Source organism: Branchiostoma floridae, chromosome 10 (genome assembly GCF_000003815.2).
Source record: "Branchiostoma floridae strain S238N-H82 chromosome 10, Bfl_VNyyK, whole genome shotgun sequence".
In the NCBI taxonomy this organism is placed as follows: Eukaryota; Metazoa; Chordata; class Leptocardii; order Amphioxiformes; family Branchiostomatidae; genus Branchiostoma; species Branchiostoma floridae.
Window position 1 is genome coordinate 22,178,056 of NC_049988.1, and position 13,112 is coordinate 22,191,167.

General features: G+C 41.0%; 3 protein-coding genes across 6 annotated transcripts in view; 2 read left to right on the forward strand and 1 right to left on the reverse strand.

Annotated features, from left to right (window-relative positions):
- Positions 1 to 11,581, reverse strand: part of LOC118424805 (RNA-binding motif, single-stranded-interacting protein 1-like) — a 133,492-nt gene extending 121,911 nt beyond the window's left edge. Inside the window, exons 1-2 of one of the 4 annotated variants that reach the window (XM_035833586.1) lie at positions 11,049 to 11,581; positions 3,101 to 3,313 (exon numbers count right to left, since the gene is read on the reverse strand). In XM_035833586.1, coding sequence (XP_035689479.1) covers positions 3,101 to 3,313; positions 11,049 to 11,111 — 276 coding nt within the window. In that variant the 5' untranslated portion in view covers positions 11,112 to 11,581. The remainder of the gene's footprint in view (positions 1 to 3,100; positions 3,314 to 11,048) is intronic. The other 3 variants (XM_035833587.1, XM_035833585.1, XM_035833588.1) reach the window with 3 other exon arrangements.
- The window catches only part of LOC118424803 (zinc finger protein 665-like), a 1,044,319-nt gene that overhangs the window by 346,464 nt on the left and 684,743 nt on the right, over positions 1 to 13,112 (forward strand). The gene's annotated exons all lie outside the window — the stretch shown is intronic.
- Positions 1 to 13,112, forward strand: part of LOC118424824 (formin-like protein 2) — a 1,075,906-nt gene that overhangs the window by 318,776 nt on the left and 744,018 nt on the right. The gene's annotated exons all lie outside the window — the stretch shown is intronic.

The following is a 13,112-nucleotide window of genomic DNA, read 5'->3' on the forward strand; positions in this document are numbered from 1 at the left end:
GGGTGGGGGGTTATTGCCTGTTGCCTAGGATTGACTTTGGGCCTTGATGCGGCAGGTCGAATTTTGTGTCCGGGAGGGGGTTTTCTGGAGTTATATCTTTCTCAGTGTTTGCATCCTTAGGATAATGTGCAACACTAGAAAGCCGCAGGGCAGTAAGGTGTAAGTTTTCCTCCAGCCTTCTGTTTCATCCTGACCTATTTCATGGCTACCTTAGGCCACAACAATTTAATTTCTGGGTTCACGGATTTTTTCATAAAAAATATGGAGCAAGAGGGCGAAATAAAAATGAAAATAAAAATTGTAAAATGGTTGGGGTAAAGGTAACGGCTAATCCAAAACATAAAGAAATAAAGTTTTCAGCTTGCAAAAAGTACAAAAACACTATTATTGTACAGTAACAGCACATGTACCCACACTTTAAGGAGCTTATAATATAAAGGAAGCTACACCAGGAAGCTGGTGAATGGTTTCATTAATGGTGAAAATTTGCTGAGTGGTAATTTTTATTCTTATTTTTTTTTTTTTCCAAAAAATTGGAGCGAGCGAATCCGTGAACCAAGAGATTAAATTGGTGTGGCCTAAGGTGTAAGTTTTCCTCCAGCCTTCTGTTTCATCCTGACCTATTTCATGGTTACCTTATCAGGCTGAAGGCAAGGGAACACTCTTTTATATTCCAAAAGACGGATGCAACCCCAACCTGTCCAGGACTGAACAGAGGTCTCTCAGTTACCAAATTTACCAGGATCTGAACCAGGGTTGTAGCCAGCACCTGTCCTTCAGTCCTTTGAAGGAATTTTGCAGCTGGGGACTGAAAAAAGTTTACCCCATTCCGTCCCCTGAGACAGACAAAAATTGATAAAGATAGAATTGGTAAAGATATTAAAAAAACTGAAACCCATGTGTTCTTCTTCGCCCAAACAGATGCCATTGAACAGCTTAGTCTACAAGCAAACTTTGCACCTCAAAATGCAGGAAATAGTGTTTCAGAGGGTCTTGATGTTAAATTTTTCTGGGACCCAGACCCCCTAGAAATGACGCGCAACGTCACGCCATGCCTTCGGTGCTCAATAGGATTCCCATTCAAAATGAAGGGGACTGAAAATGATTTCAGGCTGGCTACAACCCTGATCTGAACTGTAAGGCTGCTACCAGTTGAACTACAGGGACATCCTGTAGCTCACTTACAAGTACAGTTAAACCTGTATTAGCGGCCACCTTTGCATACCGGCCACCTGGCTATAGTGGCCACTTTTTCTCGGTCCCTTGGATTCGTAATAATGAAGAAATAGGCTTAGCGGCCACCTGTCCAACGCGGCCACGGCCACACAATTTCCGGTCCCGTTGATACAGAAACACTGCCTATTGCGACCATACTGCAGCCTTATGTCACCCTGTACCGAGTTTGAAATTGTAGTTTGCGAGGATTTGGAGTTCCTGACAGGGTCATTTTGGCGGTAGCAGAAGATATGTATGCCTTGAGCATTAAAGTGCAAGTCTTTGTCGGTGAGACATTGATCGAGACAATGTTACTTGGTGAGAAAGATTAGTGGGACCTGAAATCATGTGTAGCTTGCTCATGGTCAATTGATCAACATTTTCTCTATAGTGGCCACCTGTCTATAGTGGCCATATTTCTCCAGTCCCTTGAGTGGCCGCTATAGACAGGTTTGACTGTACAAGGTCAAATGAGTTTGAAGATCTTGGCCGGCGTCCAAACAGATTTCACATATTGCACCTTCGTTAGACCTATAATTGCTGTAATTGTGTTTTACGACGGTTTGACGGCCGCATGTCGCATCGTAAAAAAGGGGGGCGACTAATCGGTAGTTATTACTGATGAGACAAGCCGGGTGCTGCCCGTTATCATAACAAACATGATTCACAATTATGTTACTGTCTGGACATATGGACATAACGACCGGTGCCATGGCCGAGGGGGCAGACTAAGGGCGTTCATCTTGCATTCGGTAGGTCGTGAGTTTGATCCCCGGCAGAGTCATACCAAAGACTTTGAAAATGGTACATACTGCTTTCTGCTTTCCAAATCAGCATAGGGGATACAGGGAAAGTGTACCTCACATGTCCCAACAGTACACCTGTAGAAAGTGAAAGTGTATCTCACCTGTCCCAACAGTACACCTGTAGAAAGTGAAAGTGTATCTCACCTGTCCCAACAGTACACCTGTAGAAAGTGAAAGTGTAACTCACCTGTCCCAACAGAACACCTGTGGAAAGTGAAAGTGTATCTCACCTGTCCAACAGTACACCTGTGGAAAGTGAAAGTGTACCTCACCTGTCCCAACAGAACACCTGTAGAATTGAAGTGTATCTCACCTGTCCATCAGCACACCTGTGTTAAGTGAAAGTGTATCTCACCTGTCCAACAGCACACCTGTGTTAAGTGAAAGTGTATCTCACCTGTCCCAACAGTCCACCTGTGGAAAGTGAAAGTGTATCTCACCTGTCCCAACAGTACACCTGTGGAAAATGAGAGTGAAACTCACCTGTCCCAACAGTCCACCTGAGGAAAGTGAAAGTGTAACTCACCTGTCCCAACAGTACACCTGTGGAAAATGAAAGTGAAACTCACCTGTCCCAACAGTACACCTGTAGAAAGTGAAAGTGTAACTCACCTGTCCCAACAGTCCACCTGTGGAAAGTGAGAGTGAAAATGAAACTCACCTGTCCCAACAGTACACCTGTGGAAAGTGAGAGTGAAAATGAAACTCACCTGTCCCAACAGTCCACCTGAGGAAAGTGAAAGTGAAACTCACCTGTCCCAACAGTACACCTGTGGAAAGTGAAACTCACCTGTCCCAACAGTCCACATGTGGAAATTGAAAGTGAAACTCACCTGTCCCACCTGTAGAAAGTGAAAGTGAAACTCACCTGTCCCAACAGCACACCTGTGGAAAGTGAAAGTGAAACTCACCTGTCCCAAGCCCACCTGTTGAGAGTGAAAGTGAAACTCACCTGTCCCACCTGTGGAAAGTGAGAGTGAAAGTGTAACTCACCTGTCCCAACAGTACACCTGTGGAAAGTGAAAGTGAAACTCACCTGTCCCAACAGTACACCTGTGGAAAGTGAAAGTGAAACTCACCTGTCCCCAGCCCACCTTCTTCTCCTCTTTCTCCTCCGCTCTGCGTGGCGCCGGCTCCAGGGGCGTGTCCTCGGCGTTGCCGGGGAAACCCTCGCCGTTGGGCTGGTCCTTCCCGCGGGGCGAGAGCTCGAGTAGCGGCGACTGGTCCCCGCTCTTGATGCCGTTCACTTTGGAGCAGTCGGGTTTGGACTTGTCGGCTTCCGGGTCTTCACCCTTTTATCAGGAAAACAACAAGGAAGTCAGGGATGGCAGACTTCACCCCCTTGTCCATACAACTAATGGATCTTTGGATTGAAAGACACAACTGATTGACCAATTACAAATCTACCCCATTGTCTGAGTATCTGGTATTTGTGGGTCTTACATCTTCATGTACTACCCAACAAGTCAACAACTGGGTTGCAGAGTTTCACTGCGATTTCGAGTTTCTGCTCCCAGTTAGTCAAGGTCCCCACATTTTTTATTTAAACCAAGGATTTAAAATCAACATTTCAGCCCGGGAAGAACATTGGAAATGGACAATAGGGTCTCTTCTCGGGTTACCAACATTCAGGGCACAAAACCTTTTGATTAGTGATGCTGTGAATCCAGAAAATCTGTAATTTGACACTTGCTATAACTACCTGTAATCAAACAAGGGACCTCATGATCTCGTGTCTGCTAGCCTAGCCACCTGGCCATGCGTTGCCACACTCCTATTGGACTTACAAACAGCACAGCTCGACCGGACAATTTAAACGCTCAAAGTCGAAGTCCTTCCCGCGCCTGATGGTGCATAGGGCAGTGCCCATTTTCTGTTTCAGTAGCCCTGGGCCACACAACGCAATCACTACAGCAGGGGGCTAGTGCACTAGTAGTGGTGACACTGTGTTCAACTTCCATACTCTTTCCCGAATGCTGAGTGCTAAGCAGAGAAAGCAGCATGTACCATTTTTAAAGTCTTTGGTATGACTCGGCGGGAATCGAACTCATGACCTACTGACTTCAAGGTGAACACTCTACCCACTCGGACATTGCACCAAATGTTCCAATGGAAAGAATAAAATGTCCCTTCCAATCAAATACTGAACTAGCTAATCAGACACATTAAATTTTGTCTCCACCAGTTTCTTCTATAATCCCGCATCCAAGGAAACAATTTCGTCAAATTTTGCCATGAAGAATTTCATGTCCAGAATGTTTGAATTCATTTCAGAACATCGTAAAAAAAAGAGACACAAATTAAGCTTGGTTCTGAAAACCGTATGTGGCAGTTTTGCTGATTAGAATTTTTACGACGTGTAATTTTGCAATAACCGTGTTTCTTGCCCGAGATATTCAATTTCATTCCATGCCACACCAATCTATTCTCTGGGTTGTTATCATATATCATATCATATTCTTATCATATATCATATTTCTTATCATATATCATATTTCTTATCATATATCATATATCTTATCATACCACATGTTATTATATATTATATCTAACTTCTTCTCATATATCATATCATTCATATATCATATCATACTTCTTATCATATATCATATCATTCATATATCATATCATACTTCTAATCATATATCATATCATACTTCTAATCATATATCATATCATACTTATCATATATCATATCATACTTATCATATATCATATAATACTTATCATATATCATATCATAATTCTAATCATATATCATATCATACTTCTAATCACATATCATATCATACTTATCATATCATATCATACTTCTAATCATATATCATATCATACTTATCATATCATATCATACTTCTAATCATATATCATATCATACTTCTAATCATATATCATATCGTACTTATCATATATCATATCATATTTATGCTGAATTGAAATCTTACCTGATGAAAACAGAGTCTGAGAGCTGTACCTTGGTACACACAGTATCAGGGAGTGGATGTACATGTGGTAACTAAGCACAGGGCTCAAAATGCTGGGGTTTTGTGCACCCAGGTGCACCCAATATTGGAGCTGTGCACCCATTTTGTTCTGTGGGTGCACTGGTGCACCCAAATATTTTCGTAGGTTTGTGTATGTAAAGATATCATAACTTATACTTAGTATGCACCATAATATGATATTCTTGACATCTTAGTGTTAGAAAGATAATAACAATGTTTGTCATAGTCCTTGTTTTAGAATTCGAAATTGGAATTTGGGATCATCCAAATTTGGCTTTTCTAACATTCTATTAATATATTTTATGTGGTACACCCCAAATTTTTTGTTGCACCCAATTATTGTAGGTTGGGTGCACCAATGCAACTACAATATAACGTTACCTAAGTTTGCCATACATTGTACCCGTTTTACAAATGTTGTGCAATAAACTTTGACTTGACTAATCCCGAAAATAAATTTCGTGTGACTGTGAGTTTTCCTCCCTGCTTTCTGTTTTCATCTTAGGACAAAAAATGGTCAAGATGAATAAATTGGCAATAGTAACGTTTCGTTCAAAATGTCCAAGGGACAAGGCAATATATTGGACTGTGGGCCATGCATACAAAATTTTGCAACATCCCAAAATATTTTCCACCCTGAACATTAACACTAGTTCACCTTTATCCGTTGGGTAACCTATATCTGTTGCTTTTAAATAACACAGTGTATTTAGGCACACCAAGCCGACAGGTGGTAGTTTTTCGCTGCAATATCCTGAAAATATTGCAATTTTAATCCAACGTACTCAAGTGTGATATCCTCCAATGCAATGGATATAGGTTACCCAATGGATAAAGGTGAACATGGCATTAAAAACATGTAATTTTCTATAGATTAAAGCACAGAACCTCAACGCTGGCCCCAGAAGCCATTTCCTTTGTAGGACGATGACCCCAGCACGGCAGTAATTTCACCACCGGTGTCAGTAATGAAAAACGACGGACAGGAATTTTATTGTATCGTATTTCCCCAGGAATGGGCCGAACGGCAACCCTCGAACAATGCACAGGTGACCCCGCATGAATTACGTTCACCCATCTGGCAACAAAAACCGCAGGGGGGCATCAGGAAAAATCAGATAGCCAGAATATCTGCCAGCAAATGCAGAATATTTCCATCTTAATACCAGCAAATGCAACAAAAAACGCAGGGGGGCACCAGGGAAAATTAGATAGCCAGTAACGCCCAGCAAATGCAAAATATTTCCTCCACATCTTCATACCAGCAAATGCAACAAAAACCGCAGGGGGGATCAGGAAAAATTAGATAGCCAGTATTGCCCAGCAAATGCTGAATATTTCCATCTTAATACCAGGAAATGCAACAAAAACCTCAGGGGGGCATCAGGAAAAATTAGATAGCCAGTATTGCCCAGCAAATGTAGAATATTTCTCCAAATCTTCATACCAGCAAATGCAACAAAAACCACAGGGGTGCATCAGGAAAAATTAGATAGCCAGCATCGGCCAGCTAATGCAAAATATTTCCTCCCATTTTCAAAAAATTCCAGCAAATGCAAAATATTTCTTATTTTCATATTTTATATGTTTTCATGTTTCTTCCTTATCTTTACAAAAATGCCAGCAAATGCAAAATATTTCCTCCCATCATTTCAAATATGCCAACAAACTGCAAAATATTTCCTATATTTTTTTTCGGAAACCTACATTTTCTTTATGTTCTAAGGCCACACAAATTTATTTCCTAATTCCTTGCTTTTCTGTCATTTTGAAGAAAAAAAGTATCAAAGTATCTATTGGCGAAGAGGATTGAAACAGAGGGCTGGGAGGAATACTTGAAACTTTCCACACCTATATTCAATCCCTACAATTACAAGGTATACCCCTCAGACCTTGATTTCAAGATGATACTGTAAATGCAGAAATGTTCGCGGTGGATTAATGTATGCAGTTTTCACGGTGACCACTTTACCGCAAAATTAAATCCACCGCGAACATTTTTCTATTCTGGTACTAGACTGCAGTCTACGGTGCTACCGCGAACTTAAAACCACCGCGTAAAGTCCTTTTTCACGCTACCGCGAAATTAAATCCCCGCGAAATTAAATGCATTTACAGTACTTCAATTTAGCATTTTTTTCTCTTTTAAATCAAAGAACCAACCAACAAAATTGGTGGGGCCAAATGTTTCAAGTTATGCTGCCTTGAAATAATCTCACGCACACAAATAACTGCACTGAAAACATAGAGAACCTTCTGTGCAATAATACACACACAACAGCAACCCAAGAAAATTTGGTAATCCAGTTGTCAGAGTAACATTATTTCATCATTATCTGCAAGGTAACCTAAACCCATTGTTTTTAAAAACAGGGTACTTAGCTATAATGGCTATACTTCGATATTGTATAGGGATATCAACTTGACAGTTTCAAATTTCAACATTTTCAAAATTTGCAGCTTGAACAGTCCATCAACTTGATATTCCTACAATCGCTGTTTTTTTAATTCAACACTACATATATAGGTTACCCGCGGATTAAGGTGAACCAGGGCTTTAGCCAGCTCGAAATTTTTTTCCGTCAGCCAAATCCCATTGTCGCGGAAACACTATTCCAGGAGTTAGAGAGACTGAACTGAGACCTTGAAAAACGGGTTTTAATGAGATTATCGTATGCGAAAGGGCACTGACACACGTTGTCAACAATCATAACAAGAGCAAAACAAACAGTGTGTGGCTTTTACGGCTGTGGACGGCGTCCCCAAGCTGCCTGTAGCTTCCACCAATGATGTTTCTACGTCAAGGTTGACGGATTGGTTTTAAAAATTTTCCGTCACACACAGCAAATTACCGTTAATTGACGGAAAAACGGACGCTGAGCCCTGAGGTGAACTAGTAATAAGTGTTAAGTTACATATCTTATTACCTGGATGTCTAACACTGTCAACTTAGGCTAAGGTCACATTTTCAAACCAGGGCCTAGACACACTGTTTGTGGAAATGAAAAACAGACATGTATACATAAAAAAAGTCATGACAATCCACCAACCCCTTCTTGAACGTTGAGTTATTCTATTTCAAAGTCTGACACTAAGCCTACCCTGCAGTCCCAAAACAAGCTGCTAGGAGGCCCAAACCTATACCACTTACTCTCGGCATCAAGAGCTGTCTACCACTAAAAAATCATATCCTAAGCATGCCCAGATCTCGAGATGTCAAACCAGGCAGTTCTGCTGCAGTACCAAAACAGGCTGCTAGGGGGCCCAAAATCTAATCGTTTCCAGGTCTCAACAAGACCTACCCACATACCGAATATCAATACAATCCATCCAGGCGTTCTCGAGTTATGCTGGTCTTCTACATATAAACATACATACAATTTACAAACGTTACCCAAAACATAACCTTCTTGGCCAAGGTAACTATACACAAATAATGGCCATGACTATCTCTTTAGTTTGGTGTCTTTTTTAGATCATACTTTTCGTTCTCGAAAGCTGCCCGACCAGGTCGCAGTTTGGAAATGTGACATAGGCCATATATATAGCATGTTTCCAAGGGAGCGCAATGGTGAGTAAAATTGTACCCAGGTATTCACAGTCTGGATTGAATTTGGAGGGTAGATGGGATCAACCACTAGGGTGTGTAGGGGGGTCAGGGTCTGTGTTGGGTTAGACTGGATAACTGGATTATACCATGGGTTGTGAGGGGGGTTCAGAGTCTGTGTTAGGTTAGCGAGGATTACACTGTATGGTTATGTGGAGGAGAAAAAGGGCAAAATGAGCAGCTGGTTTGGATTCTGTCAGTAAAACAGGGACCTGAGGATCCAGCAGATGGAACCATGTCGACTTCAGAGGGGGGTGCAGGGTTATTCAGGACAGTAGGGTGGACTTTACCACTTGGAAAAAGGGGTGAATGGCACAGAATGGAGGAAGACACTTTTTCATTAATAAAAAAGTTACAAGTGCATCCTAATGCAATGAAAAAAAAAACACAAGCTCAAACGAAAAAATAAACAAATGTACTAACTCTAAGTTACTGCTAGAGTGCATTTACCACTGTGTCTTGTCTTCAATGTACCCCAATAAAAATTAAAAATAAAAAAAAGTTACTGCTAACTACATGTACTAGGTTCGTAGACAGCAAAAAAAATTCGGATCAAAACGGTTCAAATTCCAAGTTTACACAGTTTCTGTCACCGTATGATCAGTATGACTTACGCATCCCTAAACTAAAGCAGTGGACAGTGACAAAAAAAAAACAGACTCAGACGAAAAAACAAACAAACTCACTGCAAGGTTCCGGCTACTACTAGATTTTTATTAGCCCTTTCCCACAGAGGCTGGCGGATGTTGGGCGGGCTGCTACATTGTATAAGCGAGATTTAATCAGGCTACTAGGTTTGTAGACAGCAAAAAATGGGATCAAAATAATACAAATTCCAAGTTATTTTCAAGTTATTCCCAGTTTCTGTCAGAATGGATTTTGTCAGACAGGCCCAGCCAGATGGCCTGTCTCTATTTTGTTGTAAGTTTGTTTAACATCTAAACAACTTTCCACTCAAGTTTCTGACAGAAGAGGTACAAAATGCTGACACAAGGGAATGGTTTGGACATTGGCTAAAAAGTCTTGTTACTGTAAATGTTGAAAGTTTTGTGGTGGCCACCTCTGTGCAGCTACCCGACGAACAATTTTCTCTCTGAGGCAAAATAAAAACTTCACGAACTTAACTAAGTTACACTAGAGATTGAATCATTTATGGCAAGTTTGATTCTTGAGGTCTCATAAGCTGGAAAATATTTTCCATACAGTAAAAATCAATTCAATGAAAAGAAGAGAAGAATCACACAGGTAGCGAAGGTTCAGGTTCAAGTTCCTACCTGGTGATAACTTGAAAAATTTAGGACTCAATTTGGTACTGAGGATCTGCATTGCTTAGTCATTGAATACATGCCAGCCTTTACAAGTGAACTTATCTAACTTTAATGCCCGTGGAACATGGATTGGAAGCCAAGTTAAGGATGGTTGTCAGATGGTTTTAGTTGCCTTCTACATTGTTTACAATTGTCTAGATACTGACCATTTTAATGTTAATTATGCCTAATCAAGGTTGTCTCCATCCCTCTGTCCTGGAGCAGAAATTTGCTTTCTGGGACAGAAATTTTGTCCTGTCCATCGACCGAAACATCCAAACTTCATGACTTACCACCGCAAACACTCTATTTTCCCGCTACTGCGAAAGTATATCTCTCACAAACTTAAATGCATTTACAGCATTTTCGTCCATAAAAATTTGGTTTGATTACCTGACCTAGACGAAAACTAGATCTACCAGAAAAATTTGCAGAACGATATTGAAATCTACCCAATAACAGTTTCTATTGAGCAGTAAAAGACGATAGACTCATTCCCTTCTTCATTGTTGCTTAGAGACCACTATCAGGAATGTACCAAGGACTATAATTACTGAGGGGAGACATAAATAAAACACCACCCTGCCCCTCCCCGTAATGGTTGGACCATCCCGGGACATCCCTTGGGCCCTAAACCATTTTCCAGCTTCACCAAAGTGAATTATGATAACGGGTCAGAATGGGCCCCTTTTGAAACACAAACCAAGATGCGATCTAAAACTGAAGACCCGATCTCTTTAGGATCTTTACCTACTCCTTGGGGGTGACATTAAGAAGTCTGATTACCCCTAAGATGACGGTTTACGTCAAGACGGAAATATAAGATGCAGATTTCAACTAGGTTGTTACAAATGTCAAATTTTCCAGTTAAAATGTTGCTTTGGTCAATTTTTCTCTAACAAAACCCTTGGCATATTGTCTACCTTGTTGCGTGAAGTGTTCAGATAAAATAAAGCGTAAATCGGAAGCCAGGAAGAGTGTGGAAGCCGGGGCACAGCTGGTGGGGGGCCGCGAGGGGTGAAAAGGGTTTTTTTTCGGAAACAATGGCGGCAAAACAAAACACTAAAAAGGCAGGACAAAAAACCTCCGTACTAGGAGGGCCGTGTACCTTTTTAACAGCCACAGTCTGCATGCCAGCATGTCGACTGTCTATGCTACCGTCTCTCTGCATGCTACAAGCGGGGAGAAGTTGTTTTCAGCGGTGATTTTTCTACCCGTAGCCAGAGTGTTGTAGGGGAGAGGCTTGCAGTGTTGTAGAGCGGCTTCAGACCTGTCAGAGTGGGCTCCGATCCCCGGTACGGCGGCCAAAACGTAAACAAAACACACGTGCTCGATCCCCAGTCCCTCTCGGCGACTACAGACAACAAACACCGCCCGACAAGGGCTAGAGTGTCCCGCACAAGTCCGTGATGACGCTACGGTGAGGGGAAGGATCGGGACGGTTTCAGGGCCGGGTCCGCCGCGGTATCCAAATGGCCCTCTACTGGATGTGCTCAAATAAATAATTCATAGCCCTGATTTCGTATGCAACCAACAAATAACAAACATGGAATCAACAAGCGAGGATCTTTCTGGATGATTTCTACTGTTAAGTATACAGTGAAGAATAGCGCTTTCTATCTATTTCTTGGCGGGTTTTATGAAACAACGCGGTGGCTTTGAAGTCCTTGTCGATCCGCTGATTATCACAAAGCCTCGGTCAGGGTCATTTGTCAAAAAGTCACACGGTGCAAGGGCGATCTCTAGCGATTTATCTCAGAACAGCAGAGCAGCTAGGCACTGACTGAGCTGCCATAATACGTCAAAACTGTCGTAAACTGTACAACATGTCGTAAATACCAGCACATGTATTAGATATGGAGGTAGATATGGAAATTAATATCAATCAATAATCAATAAATAATATATCACTATAATATGAATAAATAGGTAAAGAAATTTCCGCACACGAAGGTAGGCATTTATTGTAACATTACACTTCTATAAACATTGCATTGAATTCTAAACAAACTGTCCACAATACACATGATTTACTTATGATGTGATAATTATTGATCAAAGTTTGTAACCAATACTTATACAGAACAAAATGATCTGCACATACATGTCTGCCAACAGTATTCATCATACGAACCAGAGTTTGGCGAAGGAATATCTCCGTGAAACGTTTGAGCTTACATGAATAAACAAAGGTTTTAAAAACACAGTTGTCCTGGCATTTTTTCTAATGATAAATGTGTCCAATTATTTCATCACTGGGTGGGAAACTGGACTTGCGTTTATTTCTTGTTATATTATGTACAATGTATTATTTTCTGTCTGCCGTGATTTTCCTTTGTACATGTACTTGATTTCTCTTTGTAAAAATGTATGCTTCTTCATGTAAGGGGTAGCGTCAAAATAAGTCTTGTACTTGAGTGTGCCACCTTTTTGTCATATTGTGTTATTGTTCAAATGTTTGAATAAAATAAAATAAAATGAAATAAACAAAGATTCAAACAAACAAGCTCAAATCTCTATGGAAAGGATTGGCTATCGTTGTGCAACTTGTGCGATATACTTGTCGGGCACATCGGCTTTGCTGTAAATCCAGGGTTTAAATTTTACTGTTTTACTGCAGATAACAATTGCATACAAATGCTGGTACTATTTTTCTAAATTCCAGGTTCTACGTTTTTACTGTTTTACTTCAGATTCAATTCGGAGAGCCGCTGTACAGTGCCGGTGGCGAGATAGCCTGGATACCATACCCCAACCTTAAAACTGTCTACTTGAGATCGGGCTGGCGTTTGGTAACCAGGCTAGTGGCGAGAGGCCGCATGTCACCTATGGATGTCCTGAAAAACATGGGAGAAATAGCAGTGGTGAGATGTAAAATGATGTGTTTGACATGGTTTGTGGCGATGATCTGACCTGCTTATCGTTATACAATATTTCTATTCCAGTACAAAGACAGACATAGTAGTGGCGCACTCAAGGGGTCTACCGAAAGTGCGAAAAGGAATGGAAAGGAACGAAAGGAACGAAAAGGAATGAAAGGGAACGAAAAGGAACGAAAGTACCAAAAGTACGAAAAGGAAGTTGGCAAACTTATGTTAGCACCACCACTATACACATAAAAGACATAGCGTAAACAACATACGTAACGTTATAGATACAATATCGTAACAGA